This window comes from Saccopteryx bilineata, chromosome 9, assembly GCF_036850765.1.
Source record: "Saccopteryx bilineata isolate mSacBil1 chromosome 9, mSacBil1_pri_phased_curated, whole genome shotgun sequence".
Taxonomy (NCBI): domain Eukaryota; kingdom Metazoa; phylum Chordata; class Mammalia; order Chiroptera; family Emballonuridae; genus Saccopteryx; species Saccopteryx bilineata.
The window spans coordinates 96475314-96491769 of NC_089498.1; the positions used below are offsets into that span (position 1 = coordinate 96475314).

Sequence of the window (16456 nt, forward strand, 5' to 3'; positions counted from 1 at the left end):
TCTCTCACAGTCTGAGTCACAATACTTTTTCAGTTTGTACATATCACACCTCTCCCTGGACCAACCATGTCCCAAAGAGGAGCCCCATATGGACCCCAGCCCACGTGGGCCTTGACCCCAAGTCACCCCCACAGGAAAACAGGAAGATGAGACAGAAGCACAGTCTAGGAGGAGAATCCAGGTGACACCAGGGAGTGCAGCCAAGTAGCTCTAGGACATAAGCAAGATCAGAGGTCGAACCCATAGGCAGACAGAAGACAGATGCAGGAAACAGAAGGAAAGAAGAGTCAGTTGGTCAGGCAGACTTTGCATGGTCTGCCTCTGAGAATGTAAGCCCCAGAACTGGGATCAAGCAGAAAGCAGGTAGCCCTTTGGCCTCACTGTCAAAGGAACTTAGGGCTTCCACTGAGAATCCTACTGGATCCCCTTAGGAATCCTCTGGCCTTAGAACCCATACTCTTGCCTGACCAGGCGGTGATGCAGTGGATAGAGCGTTGACTTGGTTTGCTGAGAATCCAGGTTTGAAACCTCGAGGTAGCCAGCTTGAGCAAGGAGTCACTGGCTCAGTTGCAGCCCCCTGGGTCAAGGCACAGATGAGAAAGCAATCAGTGAAAATTAAAGTCCCACAACAGCAAGGTAATCCTTCTCACCTCTCTCCCTTCCTGTCTGTCTATCCCTGTCTGTCCTTCTCTCTCTCTCTCTATCTCTCGCTAAAAAAAAAATAACCCATACTCTTGACTTCATCTTCCTGCCATCCTCCTCCAGCCAAAGGGCACCCCATTGTCCCTGGGCCTGCAGAATTCAGCATGGCTATGGTTGAGAGCTTTTGGGTGGTACAAAGTGTACCAGCTGGAGGCTGGGAAAGCTGCTGAGGCCTCAGCTGGGGGAGGAAGAGACTCATGTGCACTGGACACCTGACACCAACCAAGCACAAAGCTTTCCCCTGTTCCACAGATAGGAAACAACTCCAATGAATAAGACTGGGATTCCAGCCCAGCTCTTTCATTTCTCTGTTGTTACTTTGATATTTTTAAACTGCAAACCAGTTCTGCCTTTAGTGTTCCTCCAATGCCCCTTTGATTATTGACCCTTTGTTTCAGTCAAAAGATGTCAAAATAGCTCTCCACAAGTTTAGTTGGTGTAAGTTAGGAAACTGTCTATGTTCCCAAGACCCTTTCCTGCCATCTGCTGGCCATCTGCCGCAAGCCCATGTAAATCTACAAGGATGCAGATGAAGCCACCGCCCAAAATTAACAATTGAGCAACTGTGATGTGCTGGGCATAAATTAGTTTACTTAAGCCTCATAATCATTATGCTCAAGAGAAATAATGAAGAAACTGAGGCTTAGAGAGATTGAATGACTCGGGTATTAACTCGCCAGTGTGAGATTGAACCGCAGGACCTGACCTAGGCGTCCATGGTTGGTTGGTTGATTTGTTTTGCTTACACTCTTTGTACCTCATTTTCCTTCCTATGTGAATAACATAGTATTTCTACATAGAAACCTTGTGATAATTAAATAAGTTAATAAATCCTCAGTGCTGAGAACAGGACAAGGGATACAGTGAAAATTAAATAAACGATAATACCTGCAGCACATACACAACACACACAACACACACACACATGCACTGGTGGTGAAAACCAGGAAGCTGCCCAGCACCTGCAGCCAGGAATCTCAAGTCTGGTCTGTGCATCTACATTCTGGCCATGTGTGTCCTCTTGAGAACAACACAGCCTCCTTTCCTTCCTGTAAAACAGGGAGTCTAGAGCTACCTGTGTCACGGCTTCTGTAAGGAGTGAGGACATGTATGACCACCGTGTGTAAACCCATATGTGCTGTTCAGGTTGTACTGACATTGACCAGCACCTCCAGCTCCTTCCCTGCAATGAGTCAGCTGGCAGCTGGGACCTGCAGGGACAGAGCCACAGCTTTCAAGCACGGGGAGCCTCCCCTCCCCTTCCTAGATCAAAATACTCTGACCCCTATCCCTGCAACACTTCCACAATCCCCCCAGAAATAAAGGGTTGGGGCGCTGGTGACCAAAGTGAGGGGCCTCACCCTGCATTTTAAGAGGTGGAACTTCTGCAGTTGACAGAGGGCTGGGACCACCCACCCAGGGATGGAAGCTTACACAGAATCTCTGCCCAGGAAGAGAGGAGGCATCAGGCCCAGGGAAGCAGCCCAGGAGCAGCAGAGACAAAGGGTTGCTCACAGCCAAATCTGACAACCCAACACACCATCTCTGAGTTTCAGAGGAGGGAGGGAGGACAAGGTGGTAAATACCACAGTGGCAAATACCCAGTGTGCCATCTGAACCCAGAGAGACAAGTTAGGTGCATGGAGTATGATTAGTTAGTCCAGAAAGAGGTCTGATTGTTATCCAATGTGTCCCTGGAAGAAGGTCTGGGGACATCTGAGTGCTGTCTGTGAAATGTTTCTATCAGTGAAAGGTTGGGGTCCCAGCCATGTCTGGTTGAGTGAAGCTGTTAGAGCAAGGGAGTCACTGTGAAGAAATGACAGGGAGCCAGCAAATCTGCAAAGGTAGATCCAAGACAAAATTTCCTGTAAAAAGGGAAGGTCAAGTGTTTGAACAGAAGTGATTGAGCACCAACTGCCAAGAAAGAGTAGGAGGGAGATGAGGCTGAGCAGTGTCCTGTGTCAGAGCAGCTCTGCGCCACACCGGGAAGCACCACCCCTGGCTCCCAGTCCCCAAGAGAAAGGCTCACTCTCTGGCCAAGGAGTCCTCCTCAGAGCAGTGCTGTGCCTGGAGCTACACTCTCACAGTCCCTTCTCCTCTCCCCCTCTTATTGTTGATCGGTGTGGGCACTGAGACCTTCCTCCAAGGGCACTTCAAAAGCCCGGCTTTCTACCTGCTGTGAGTATGTGTGCACATGCTATGCTCTGCCTGAATGTGCTCCAGCTTACCCTGAGTCTAGGTTCTCAGAGTAACCCAGAGCAGCCCGCCTTTTCCCATGCTATGTCCATCCTATCCCAGGGGTGGTGGGACTAGAGGGGACCTTAGGATATCTTCTGCTTTGGAAAGGGCTTTAGTCAAACCATCCCATAAATCAACCAAGTATCCTTCCACCCACCCATGCACACAGCCTCCTATCCTTCCATCCACCCATCCATCCATTCATCTCTTCAATTATTTCTTAGTTTGAAGACAGTAACTGAACTTTCGTTTAGAGAGAGAGGAATCTCAAAGGACTGAAAATTGAGTCCATCTCCATGTCAAGCACACTAAATGTTTTATTTACATCACATCCTTTGACTCTGACAGCACTATAGAAGTGAATATCATCCCGGTTTGCAGATGAGAAAATTCCTTGGAAGAACGCAGCTCAGCCCACACCACCAAGCTCATGAGCAGCATGGCCCAGACTCACCAGACGCCAGTGCATTTAGTTCCCCAGCCTCTGTCCTTTCTTCTTCCAACTGTCTCTGCAAACACCCCTTGGCTGGGAGGAGGTCACTGTGCAGCGGTGTCTGGGAGAAGGAGGAAAGTTGGCATTCCTGCAGACTCTGACCACCCAAATTCTCAGCAACTGGGTCTGTGAGGACACAGGGAGCCCAATATGCTTATGGGGCAGCAGGATGCATCTTCTACTCCTCTGCTCCTTCCCTCCACATCCACTCTCATCACAGTGACCTTGTCTGCCTCCTAAGGAGCCCCTGCCCTAGACAGGTGCTTCAGTGTGCTGGGAAGATCACATCCACCAGCTCCCACCCATGTGCCAACCTCCCGGTGCATTCCCACATCCTATGACATCAGTTGCCCAGAAACACTATTCCCTCTGACAACTTTCAGTGGTCCCCATGGCCTCCAGGCTACACTTCTTTGTAATCTTCTGACCTCCACCTTATTTCTTGTCACTCTGTTTACACCCCAGAAGGTTCTGACTCTTTCCCAAACGCACCCACATCACCTCACCTTGTTCCTCTGTTCAAGCACCAGAGTGCCTTTTCACCCACTTCAGCATCCCTGAAGGCTGACATCCCTTCCTGGCATTCTGGCGTGGGACACCTGCCCAGGACCCCCACCGACTGGAAGAGGTTTGCTGCTCTGAGGGTCCTCCATGTCTTACTGAGCCTGCCCAGCCGCTGTGAAATGTCCCTAGACACCAGAAACAGCCCTGGACGTCCTTCTCTCCCTGTGGTTGCCTAGTTCACCCACAAACAGCACATTGGGTGAGAGCTGGGAGTTATTATCCTACTATCCTGGTCAAGTCCATGGCCAGTTTATGTTGCCAGCTTTCTACCCAGGGCCCTCATTGCTCTGCCTGTCTTAAAGGGATACTATGCCTGTCTAGTCATTCTGTGGTCAAGTCCTAAGACAAGTTATTTCCAGCCTCAGGCCCCCTTTCCTCACTGAAAACTAGTTTATATTCTCCATCCATGCACTGTTATCCAACCTTGAGGGACAAACCCACCCTGCCCACCCTCCCTGCATTCATGTCCACTCATTCTGCAATAGCCATCCACATATTCAAATGTTTCCCTCCATCTTCTCACACCTCCTTCCCCCCACGCTCTCCCACCTCCTTCACTCTCCCACACACATACAATCTCCCCTCACAGATCTTGAACTCCTGCCATGTGTTCCCTCATACTCAGAGGGTTCACCATCATAGCACACACCCTGTATGAATGCCCTGCCTTCTCTGTGCCTGCAGAACCAAGCTGAGGTCATGGCAAGAGCAGTCAGCACCAGTAGGCCCTGACCTGTCATTGGCCTTCCCTGTCCTTCTCTGATTCTCCTCTCAATGCTTCCTTCCTCTCCCATCTCCCTCCTCCTTGTGAGGCCGAGCACTGCCCTCTCATACTTACACACAAACAATGGCCACACTCTTGACTGAAGAGTATTACCACTTAAAAACTGAGGAGTAAGAGTTAAGGGGATGCTGGTGGTCATAGATAAAGTGGGAGAAAGTAGAGGTAAGTATTAAACAGTCACAGTGGTGGGGGCAGAGAGGGAGAGCAATGACAGTGACTAATGTGCACAGGGGTTGGCAGAAGTCGGCTTATAGTTGTGAGTACATGAAACACAGTTTATTCTTGTATTATTATTTATGTATTTATTTGAATTTTTCCATACAAACAACTGTAATCCTACTTTTCCCCACCCTGTATATAATGAACACTCTGTGCTAAACACATTTTAAGGACTTTACAAATAGCAACTCATTTAGTCATTGTAACAATTATATTGTTGAAGCACAATAATTACATTCAGTTTACAGCTGAGAAACCTGAGGCACAGAGGTCAAGCGCCTTGCTTGTGGTCATACAGCTGATCAGAAGTAATGCTGTGGGCCCGAGGAAACCCTGACCCCAAGCTTCCTTCTCCTGCAAGGCATCACTTCCTCTCACTCATTTATTCACCCCAATGCAGTCCATAGAACCCTTAACCATACTCATGCTACAAGGAAGAATAAGAGGCCACCATACAGGCAAGGGGAGATAAAAAGAGTTCTTCCAAGGGAGGCTTGCCTGGGCAAAGGTCCTGTGGCAACTGGTAGCTTCCTGTATAGTCAAGGGATATGAAAGCTCAAGTGGGGCTTTAAAATATGTGCTAAGGAATTCTAGTTTGATAGGCCAACAAGAGTCTCCAGCAAAAAATGTGAGTTCTATTGCTAAAGATTCTGATGTAGAAAGTGGGACTGGCCCCAAATCTATGATTTTACATATTCCCTAGGAGACTCTGATTGGATGTCTCTGGACCACACTTGGAGCATGAGGAGGCTTTGAAGAATTCTTGATTGGAAAGAATGTGATTACATTCAGATGTCAGAAGGAGCCTTTGGGGCAGCCTGGTGGTGACAAAGCAGAGCTGGGTGTGGGAGATGAAGACTAGGGAGTGAGGGAGTCCAAAGGGGAAGGTGGCACAGGGGTCCAGGGAACAATACCCAAATTAAGGCAATATAGGTGAGGCCCGAATGAATGGAACTGATGCTCAGGTCAGTGAAGGATTACAACCAGCCTGTCCTGGTGACTTTTTAGATGATGAGAAAGAGGGAGAAGGAAGGGTTCGGGAGTGAATCCAGCTTTGAGACTCACAGTTAGGCAGTGGGGGTCCATCCTGGTGACAGCAAGGAGCAGAACATCTGCCCCCAATGTCCACAGGGGGTGCTGGGGTCCAGGTGATCTCTCCTGCTGGCATGCAGCTCCTTCCTCACCTATCTCTGGACCCCAGACTCCAACCCCTTCACCACCACAGCCCAAACCAGCCCAGGCCTGGCATTAAGTCAACTTCTGGTGGGTGCTGATTAGATGACAAGATTAGGTCAGGAAACTCCTGGTCTTCTGGTCAGCTGTAGACCCAGGAGGCCAAGAAGCTGTGAGAAGATGGCCCACTGGAAAGTGAAGGGAGACCTGAAGGATGCCCAGCCCCTCTCACCTGTCTCTACCACAGGTTTACAGGAGCCACTGTCTCCATGTGCGAAGGGGTCTACTTTGTGGCTCAGTTGCTGTCCATCTGCTTCCAGTAAATAGCCTCCACTGCCAAAGAATTCTTGCAACTTCTGGGGTTGGGGGGAGGAAGGAGCCCTAGACTAAAGGGGCATTTTACCAGCTCTGGACCCCTCCAAACCCAGCTAGGGCCTGATCACAATAGAATGACCATCAGGAAGAATCAAAAAGCCATGCCGTGGTAGTGGTGTGGAAGCCGGCTGTGCTCTGGGTCTACAAATCACCCAAAATCCCCATCCCTCCGCAAAGCTGGCTTGGGCAAGATGAAGCTGTGCAGACAGATCCCTGCTCCAGGGCAGTCCAGAGTAGGAAGGAGATGGACCTGAAGGCCAGTGCTTTCCTCCTTTGAAACCTGCAGGTGGCAACCCTGAAGAAACTTGCTCAGTGTTAGGCCTCTGTCAGGCCTATGTGTGGGTTCTGCATGGCATTCATGAAGCCGCCTGAGCCAATGTCACTACATGTCTAAGCAAGACTCTGAGAAAGGTGCAACTGGGTTCCAGCCTGCTCAGATGTAGCCATGCCCTTGTGTCGTGCGACCCTCACAACCATCCCAGCCAGGTATCTCCTGGACTGCACACCCTCTGCATGCTGCTGTGTGCTCCCAGTTACTCCTGAGCCTCCTCTTTTCCACTTTCTCTATGGGCCCTATGGTGCAGCACAGGCAAGACCTCTGAGAACTCTCACCCCTGGGGGTATGCAGCCAGAAGCCACCACAGAAAATATGGCCCATGCATTGCTGGGGCTCTCCTGAGTCACATCCTGCTTCCTGCTAATCTGGACTCCTTCTTCCCAGGTGTCTTCCAGGGTCCTGACCTACAGAGCAAGGGAGAAGGCCTACTGGCTGGGCTGTTTCCAGAAGTTCCTGGCTTACATGCTGCTGTCAATAGCCTGCTTTCTGCACGCTGTCCTGGTCTGGCATGTGACCATATCAGGTAGGAGTTCCAGGAGGTAGTGGAGGGAGGAAGCCCTCACCATAGATAGGCTCTGAGCAGAAAGCCCTGAATCCTCCTCATCTCAGCCTGCAGTAACACTGGTACCAGGGCCGCCTCTAGCCCCATTGCCTTCATGGGAATGAAGACCTGTTAGATATCTTCCATACTGAGTAAGTGGCAAGAATGTCCTGATCCCTACATCTTTCTTGGAGGTGTCCAGAGGCTGCACCTCAAAAGGGACATGGCCTTTCTTTCAAAGCCTGTGTATGGATTTAACTTTCAGAGGGTGAGATAGTCATTTCTCTGCCCACATCCACCCATGCCTCCCCAGGGCCCACTGATTCAGGCCCAAACTTCTCAGCCTGATTTGGATAGCACATAGTGGTAAGACCCCCAAAGACCCTCATGGCCTCAACATCCCCCACACCACCTTCTAGCCTGCTGGTCAGCCGGTGTCTGACCAGGGGAGCCAGGACTCATGCTTCCACCTCTGGGTTTTGCTCATGACCTTTTCTGCCAACAACTTTCTGTGTCCTCCTTCCAGTTGTGAAAACTCTGCCCCTCTTCATGACCCACCTAAAATGTCAGGAAGCAAATTGCCCAAGGAGACAAGATTGAAAGGCAGAGCCTCTTTTTCCCTCCTGCAGTTTCTCTACTCTGCCTGTCACAGCCTCTCAAGGCCACTCTGCATGGCCCTTGCTGGACTCCTGAGAGGGATTCAGCATCACAGAGGCTTGAGCAAGCCACATGTCCAGCTCCTTGGAAAGTCAGAGAGGCCCTAGAGGCACTGGCCCTGGTAGGCAAGACAGCTTCCCTCTTCCTCTAGACAACGCATGGCTAAGTCTGGGACAGAGGGTTCTCTGGCCTGGAGGCTGTGTGAGGAGCTATGAAAGAGCCAGTGCTATGCCCAGCCCCAGACAAGGTGTCTGTACTTGGCTCTGTGCTTACTGGGGAGGCTGAAGTAAAGACAGCTCCCACTTTTGGGATGGAATGAAGTCCAGTTCAGCAGGTAGGGCCTGGTAGCCAACATAGAATCCAGACCCAAAGAAAGTGTCACAGGTCCAGCCCCAATAAGGTCTGCCAAGAGGGAGGCTGAGCGTGGTGATGGGATGCTGCTCAGGCAGCACCAGGGTCAGGTGTCAACAGGAAGGAAACCTCAGGCACAGGGTTCCTTCACTCACAATCAGGAGCATTGCCCTGCTCACATGCCTCAGCCAGGCATCAGGCCTGCCCCTTGAGTCTGATGTGGGTGTGGGATGACAAGTTAGGTCTGGAGCACAAGCAGCCTGCATGTGGCCACACAGGTGTGCTGTCGTGGCCTTTTGAAACAGTGGGCTTGGACAGCCTCTGGCTTCTCTTCAGGACACATCTAGCATCCTGACCTCCCAGATCTTTTCCAGGCTCCATGCTCATCATCACTGGCCTGGCCTACTTCTTGCTGAGCAAGTGGAAGAAGAGCAAAGCTGCCCCTGCGCTGCTGGCTCCCCAGGAGCAGTACACAGACCCCTCCAGCAGTGCTGTGAACTCTACTGGTTATGGGGACACCGAGCAAACCTACACCTTCCATGGCGCCCTCAGGGAAGGGCCCAGCTCCCTCTTCATGCATATGAAGTGCATCCTAAAGGGAACTAGGAAGCCCCACACCCTCCAGTGCCCCGAGACCCTGACAGAGCTGACCCTGGAGCCAACTGACCTGCTGACTAAGAAGAAGCAGGTGCACTTTGAGGATAACGTGGTCAAGATCATCCCAGCCCTTGCCGAAGGGCTAAATAATGAGGACAGCGAGCTAGAGGAAACCACCTCTGACACTACCCCCATCATCTCTGCCCCCTGGGCTCCACACTTCTAATCTTTTCTCATGGGCAACAGCCTCTTCTGAGCTGTTGGCTCCAGCCCGGGAGATGCTCAGCAAGAGATCTGCATAGACTCACAGTCCTACCTGGTGTTTCCTGATATCTGTGGTCCCTCCAGGAACCTTGATGTCTTTATGGGTCACCTCTATCAAGGGGTAAACAGACATCCTCCCCTGGGCCTCGGGGGCCATCAAGTGGCCTGATAGGTCCTCAAGAAGCCTTAAGGGAAGCACAAATGAAGCCTATACTGACTCAAGCCAACACAAGTTCTTCCTCCTGGACACAGAGCGAGGAAAACCTTGTGCTTTCCCCAGAGAGAGCATCACTCCCACTTCACACAAGGTTGCCTCGGCCCTAGTAGTTCTGGACTACAAGAACAGGCTTCAGCTGCTCCTGACACAGAGCCCAGCACTCAGCAAGGACTCATGCCTGTCCCATTTCTTAGGCAGCATCCCAGATCTGAAGGCCCAAGGTTGTGCTGACAACTTACACATATCCATAAGCAGGTGTTGAAGGTGGCATGAGTCCCAACCCCCAACTGACATCACTCAGATGGGGAGGAAAGACCAGGCTGCAGATCTTCAGGACAGGGGAGCAGTGACCAGCAGTGGGCTGCATTCTTTGTGTGCTCAGCAGGAGGTACAGAGCCAAACAGGGAAACCAACCCACTCTGCTTCCTCAGGGAGAGCCAGGCCTGCTGAGCGATGTTCATTCCAAAAGCTCTCTGCATCCCCACCAAATGGACTTCTTCAGGAGTCCAAGTAGAAGACATAAACTGAAAGATTCTGATAGCCAATAACATTTTCAGCAGGGAACGCCACAGCGCAAAACACAGAGCCTGCTCTATGCAAGGACCACAGAGGGGGTGTCCTGAAGACTCACACAGCACAAAGGAGTGGCTCCACCATACTTAGGTGCCTGGTAGCAGAAGAAGTGAGAGCTATATATTTGTGCAAAATGGGTGGAAAGAGGAGGGAAAGAGAGAGAGTAGGAGGTAAGTGAGTGAGTAGGCTAGGGCTCTACCTATACTTCCAAGCAAGCCATGGAAGTGACAGTTCACCCAGGTTGAGCAAAGACATTTGAAACATATACTCCTTAAGGTAATAGAGTATTCATTTCTAGAAAATGTCCTTTGGTCCATGAGATTGTTGCAAGGAAGAGCAAACACACTCTTCATAGACAATCATAATAATAAGCAATACAAGAAATGGTTACACAGCTCTTGAGTTTGTGTGTGTGAGCACACCAAGATTATGCAGAGCAGGCCTCAGAGCACATGCTTTAATGTCTAGATATGAATGGTGTGTTTATTCCTGGAAACTCTTCATGATTCCCTACAAGTTATTTTGCAAATGCATGGAAATACTCAACCAGAAGCTGGTAAAAGTTTGGTGCCTAAAGGCAGCAAATGTTCTAAATAAGCAGATCTCTTTATGCGATAACAGCTCTTTCATAAAACCAAGTGAAAAAAAGACAGACACATTTCTATAAGCCCTCCATGGTGTATGTCATGGAGCTGTTTCACTAGCTGTCACTGAGAAGAAACTTCAGGATTTCAGAGTCACAGTCAGAGGAAAGTGAGAAGTATGGAATATGGGTATGAGTACGTGGGAATTGTGCCCAATTCCTGTTTGGGAGGTATCCTAGAAAGGCCACCTATGCACAGAGGCAGCTCTTGTACCAGTGCTGTGAAGATAGGGAACATGGTGAGCACCGCACAGACTCAGTGTCCTCTGCAGCCCCAGTGCTCCTTCTCCTTTCTCAGGAGCCAGGCAGCTGAATGGACAGCCAGATATATGCAAGAAGCACACCCAAAAATATGATGTCATAGCTGTCAGATTCCATTTTTTATCTTATTTTTATTAATTTTAATTTCTTCTTTGATGTCATTCTTAATCCATTCATTATTTAACAACCTGCTATTTAGTTTCCATATGTTTGAGAACATTTGAGTTTTTCTGTTGTGATTTATTTCTAGTTTCCTGCCATTGTGATCAGAGAAAATGCTTGATATGACTTAAATCTTCTTAAATTTGTTGAGACCACTTTGGTGCCCTAATATATGGTCTATCCTAAAGAATGTACCATGAGTACTTGAGAAGAATGTATATTCTGCTGCTTTAGGGTGAAAGGTTCTGAAATTATCTATTAAATCGAGTTGATCTAGTGTGTCCTTTAAGTCTGCTGTTTCTTTGTTAATTTTCTTTCTTGAGGATCTATCTAGTGATGTTAGTTGGGTATTGAAATCCCCTACTATTATAGTATTGCTGTTGATTTCACCCTTTGTATCCATCAAAGTCTGCTTTAGATATGTAGGTGCTCCTATATTAGGTGCATAGATATTTATAATAGTTATATATTCCTGTTGGATTGCTCTCTTTATCATTATATAGTGGCCTTTTTTATTTCCTACTATATCCTTTGTTTTAAAGTCCATTTGTCTGATATAAGTATTGCTACCTCAGCCTTTTTTTCATTTCCATTTGCATGAAATGTTTTTTCCATCCTTTTACCTTAAGTCTATGTGCATCTTATGTTTTAAGGTGTGTCTCTTGTAGACAGTATATGTATGGGTCCTGTTTTCTTATCCATGCAGCTACCCTATGTCTTTTGATTGATTCATTTAATACATTTACATTTAAGGTTATTATTGATATGTAGTTGTTTATTGCCATTTTATTCTTTAAAGCTGTATTTCTCTTTTGCTATATTCTTTTCCCACATTGATCTATTTACAACAGGCCCCTTAACATTTCCTGGAGCATTGATTTGGTTGTTATGAATTCCTTGAGTTGTTTTGTTTTTTGTTTTGTTTTTTTGTTTGGGAAGTTTTTATTTCTCCTTCAATTTTAAATGATAGCCTTGCTGGATAAAGTAGTCTGAGTTGTAGGTTCTTGTTCTGCATTACTTTGAATATTTCTTGCCATTTCCTTCTGGCCTCAAGTGTTTCTGTTGTGAAGTCTGATGTCATCCTTATGGGGGCTCCTTTGTAGGTGATAGCCTTTTTTTTCTCTAGCAGCTTTTAATATTTTCTCTTTATCGCTTAGCTTTGGTATTTTAATGTGTCTTAGTATAGGTTTCTTTGGGTTTCTCTTTAATGGAGTTCTCTGTGCTTCTTGAACTTGTGAGAGTTTCTCCCGCATTAATTTAGAAAAGTTTTCAGCTATGATTTGATTGAATAAAGTCTCTATCCCTTGTTCTTTCTCTTCTTCTTTAGGAACCCCTATCATGTGGATGTTATTTCTCTTCATGCTGTCACAGAGCTCTCTAAGAGTTTCCTCAGACTTTTTGAGTCTCTTTTCTTTCTTCTGCTTTGCTTTTATGCCTTCATTTTACTTGTCCTCCAACTCGCTGATTTGATCCTCAGCTCCATCCATTCTGTTTTTAATTCCTTCCATTGTGGTCTTCATTTTGGATTTTGGATTTGTCATCTCTGACTGATTCTCTTTTAATATTTCAATATCCTTTTTTATACTTGCTATTTCTTTATTTAAGTGTTTTTAATGACCATCCATTGTTGTTCTAAGATCCCTAAGCATCCTTACAATCATTATTTTGAACTCTGCATATGGAAGTTTGGTTATTTCCATATCACTCAGTTCATTTCCTGGAAGTTTCTCTTGGGGTTTCATTTGGATTGCACTTCTCTGTCTTCTCATTATGTCTGTGTGTTTGGGTGTTTTGTTTGTAGAGCTGGTTTAGTCTAGGCTTCGTGTTGTCTGCCTCCAGTTTTCAATTTTGTTATTTCTAGGTCTTCTTGGGTTGGCATCAGCTATTATTTGCAATCCACTTTCAGATTTGGGCTGCTTTGAAGTTTTGATTTGTTTCTTTTCTTAACAGGTGATAGTCTTGTTTACTGATCTCAGCAGGAGGCTTATTTGAAACTGTATCCAGGAATGTGGTGGCTGTAACCTGATACTCTGAAGGCCTCTTCTGCTAGTTACTCCCTCTGGGGACAGGGTGTTTTCTCAGCTTCAGTAGGGGGTGGTGTATCTCAGATCTCAATGGAGACCTGAGTTACTGCCCCTCCTCCTCACTTCTTGTTTTCAGCTGTGCTTTGTTGTGCTGATTGGAGCTGGAGAGATGTCTGGAGATTTGTGACCCAGAAGAACTTTGTCTTTTGTTTTGTGGAAAGATCAGCTCCTCCCCAGCTATGGTCGCCTGCAGCACTGGATGAGTCAGCTTCTCAGGTCATCCCCTGCATTCCTCTTCCCCTCACCATCTGTCTCTCTCTCTCCCCTTTCTTTTTGGAAGACAAGCCAGCCCTTGCAACACACCTTTTTCCCTGGTCACCGGGCAAGTGGCTGTGAGCAGTATTTTCTGATATTTTCCTTGGAGTGATAGCACTTCTGTGCTCTCAGCCTCACCCCTTCTTTGTTCCTATAAGCAGGGGAGATTCAGCTGCTCCCTACCAGGTTTGTTGTAGCTTCTTCTTTGCTCTTTGGTTTTTGAGAGCTGTTCTTGTAGTCCAGAGTTGGTTTTTCATGCTGATTGTTCATAAATTAGTTTGTAATCCAGTTCGGTTTTGTGAGCTGGGAGTCTTTGCATCTTCCTACTCTGATGCTATCTTCAGATTTCTGTCAGATTCCATTTTTAAACATTTATGTAAGCTCAAGAGCATTGCTTTGGTTTTGTCTTATAGCTGAGGGGGCACTGGGTGTTCCAGGTGATGGATGTGCATGTGACTGAGACACACAGGCTTCCTGGTGCCTGTTGTCAGGTAAGGAAGAGCAGCAATGGAGGCCCGAACTATTATGCTCTTACTGAGATTAGCAAAGTAAAGTTTTCAAACATTCTTATTCTGGAAAAAGAAAAAAAGACTTAAATGAGTGCATTAAATAGACCAGAGCCTTCACCTCAATCAGTGAACCAAGCAAGAAATTGGCATCTCCTCCTGAGCAGATGGACACCATGTGTCTTCATCTGATTCTCAGCCCAAGACAACTACATCCTTAACCACGGCTCTCCTTGCACAAATGCTGCAGTGGCCCTCCCCTTGCTGAGAACAAACCGGAAGGGCTGACTCCATGTGGCCCACCTTCTCTTCTCAGCAGAAAGCAGACCAGACATTTTGTAGGTGAGAAACAGATTAATTGAAAGTATAAAGAACACTGGGTTGGGAATCATAAAATCTCCCACTAATACACTAATTGACCTTAGCAAACTCTCTTCACCTCCCTGGTCTCAGTTTCCCCTGTTAAGTGGAAATAACAGAATTTCTCTCAGGATTGGTGTGATTTTTTAACCAAACCAAAAAAACAAAAAAAATAGAAAAGTGCTCTTCAGATTATAAATCACCCAAGTCAGTGGGGAGTACACTTTTCTACCTCTGAGGAGCCCATAGTGAGAAAGCTCTAATGTGAGGAAGCACTGAGGGAGCACATCAAGACTTATCTCTGAGGTGTCAGCCAGTGTGGCTTTAAAACTTTCTTCTCAACTCCATACCCCCGTGTTTGTGCCAAGGAAGGGTGCAGCCTCCACCCTCCAGCTTAGAGAGCACAGTATACCCCAGTTTCTAGGATCCACACCCTGGAGGTCATCCAGTGTAACTGCCTTCTCCCATCAGTCCTAAGGGATATTTAAATTTTTTTTGAAATATGATTCACATACCATAAAATTCACCAATTCAAATGGTTTTTAGTATGTTCATTATCAAGTTCACTACAATCTAAGTTCATAACATTTCATCACTCATCCCCACCAAAAAATTAAGTCACACCCCACCCCACCCCAAACAGACCCTAAAACTGTGGTCAGCAAACTGCAGCTCATGAGCCACACGCAGCTCTTTGGCCCCTTTAGTGTGGGTGCAAAGGTCAGCTTACAAGTACCCTAATTAAGTTAATAACAATGTACCTACCTATATAGTTTAAGTTAAAAAATTTGACTCTCAAAAGAAATTTTAATCATTGTACTGTTGATATTTGGCTCTGTTGTCGACCACTGCCCTAAGAAGCCACTAATCTATATCTTTATAGATTTTCCTTCTGGGCATTTTAAATAAATGGAAGCATATAAGACATTGTCTTTTGTTACTTGCTTTGTTCACTTAGAATAATATTTTCAAGGTTCATTCATCATTCATGTTCTAACATGTATCTTTCTTTCATTCCTTTTTGTGACTGAATAATATTTAATTATATGAATAAACTACATTGTGTTTATCCATTCATCTGTTGATGTATATTTGGGTTGTTTCCACTATGTGACTATTATGAATTAATGCTGTTGTGAACATTCATGCATTAGTTTTTAGGTGTACATGTATTTTTATTTCTCTTAGATACATACCAAGAGGTGAAATTGCAGGACAAAATATTTAACTTCTTAATAAACTGTTAAACTGTTTTCCAAAAAGAGTGCACCATTTTACATTCCCACTGATACTGTATGAGTGTTCTGACTTTCCATTTTCTTGCCAACACTTGCCAAACAAAAGATTGACTGTCTTTTATATTATAGTCATCTATTTATTATGGTTTTAATATGTATTTCTGTAATGACTAATGTTGTTGAACATCTTTTCATGTAATTATTGGCCATTTGTATATCTTCTTTATAAATTTATATTTAAATACTTTGCCTGTTTGTTAATTATAGCTTTATTTTGGTTTTTGTTTTGTTTTGTTTTTGACTTGTAAGAGTCCTTTATATATGCTAGATACCAGACCGTTATCAGATCCATAATCTGAAAATATTTTCACCAATTCCTTTTCACTTTTATAATAGTGTTCTCTGAAAGCTCAAAATATTTAATTTTGATGAAGTTCAATTTATCTATTTTTGTTGCTTTTTCTCTTGTGGTCAAATCTAAGAAATTATTGCCTAACTCAAGATCATGAAGATTTATTTCTATGTTTTCTTCTAAGAGCTTTAGAGTAAATTTTGAAATGAAGCAGAATTCACTTTCTCTAAAACAAAGAGAATTTTAGCAGAACTTACTTTTTCTTTCTGAAGCTGGAAATGGGGAGAGACAGTCAGACAGACTCCCGCATACGCCCACCAGGGGCGACGCTCTGCCCACCAGGGGGTGATGCTCTGCCCCTCTGGGGCGATGCTCTGCCGCGACCAGAGCCACTCTAGCGCCTGGAGCAGAGGCCAAGGAGCCATCCCCAGCGCCCGGGCCATCTTTGCTCCAATGGAGCCTTGGCTGTGGGAGGGGAAGAGACAGACAGAGAGAAAGGAGGGGGCAGGG

The 16456-nt window shown here is 46.3% G+C and overlaps 1 protein-coding gene across 1 annotated transcript in view; it reads left to right on the forward strand.

Annotated features, from left to right (window-relative positions):
* The window catches only part of TMEM72 (transmembrane protein 72), a 44220-nt gene extending 33137 nt beyond the window's left edge, over window positions 1-11083 (forward strand). The window contains 5 exon segments of the mRNA XM_066243629.1: window positions 2790-2880; window positions 6421-6492; window positions 7270-7280; window positions 7283-7408; window positions 8809-11083. Coding sequence (XP_066099726.1) covers window positions 2790-2880; window positions 6421-6492; window positions 7270-7280; window positions 7283-7408; window positions 8809-9257 — 749 coding nt within the window. The 3' untranslated portion in view covers window positions 9258-11083.
* Window positions 11084-16456: the final 5373 nt, after the last annotated feature.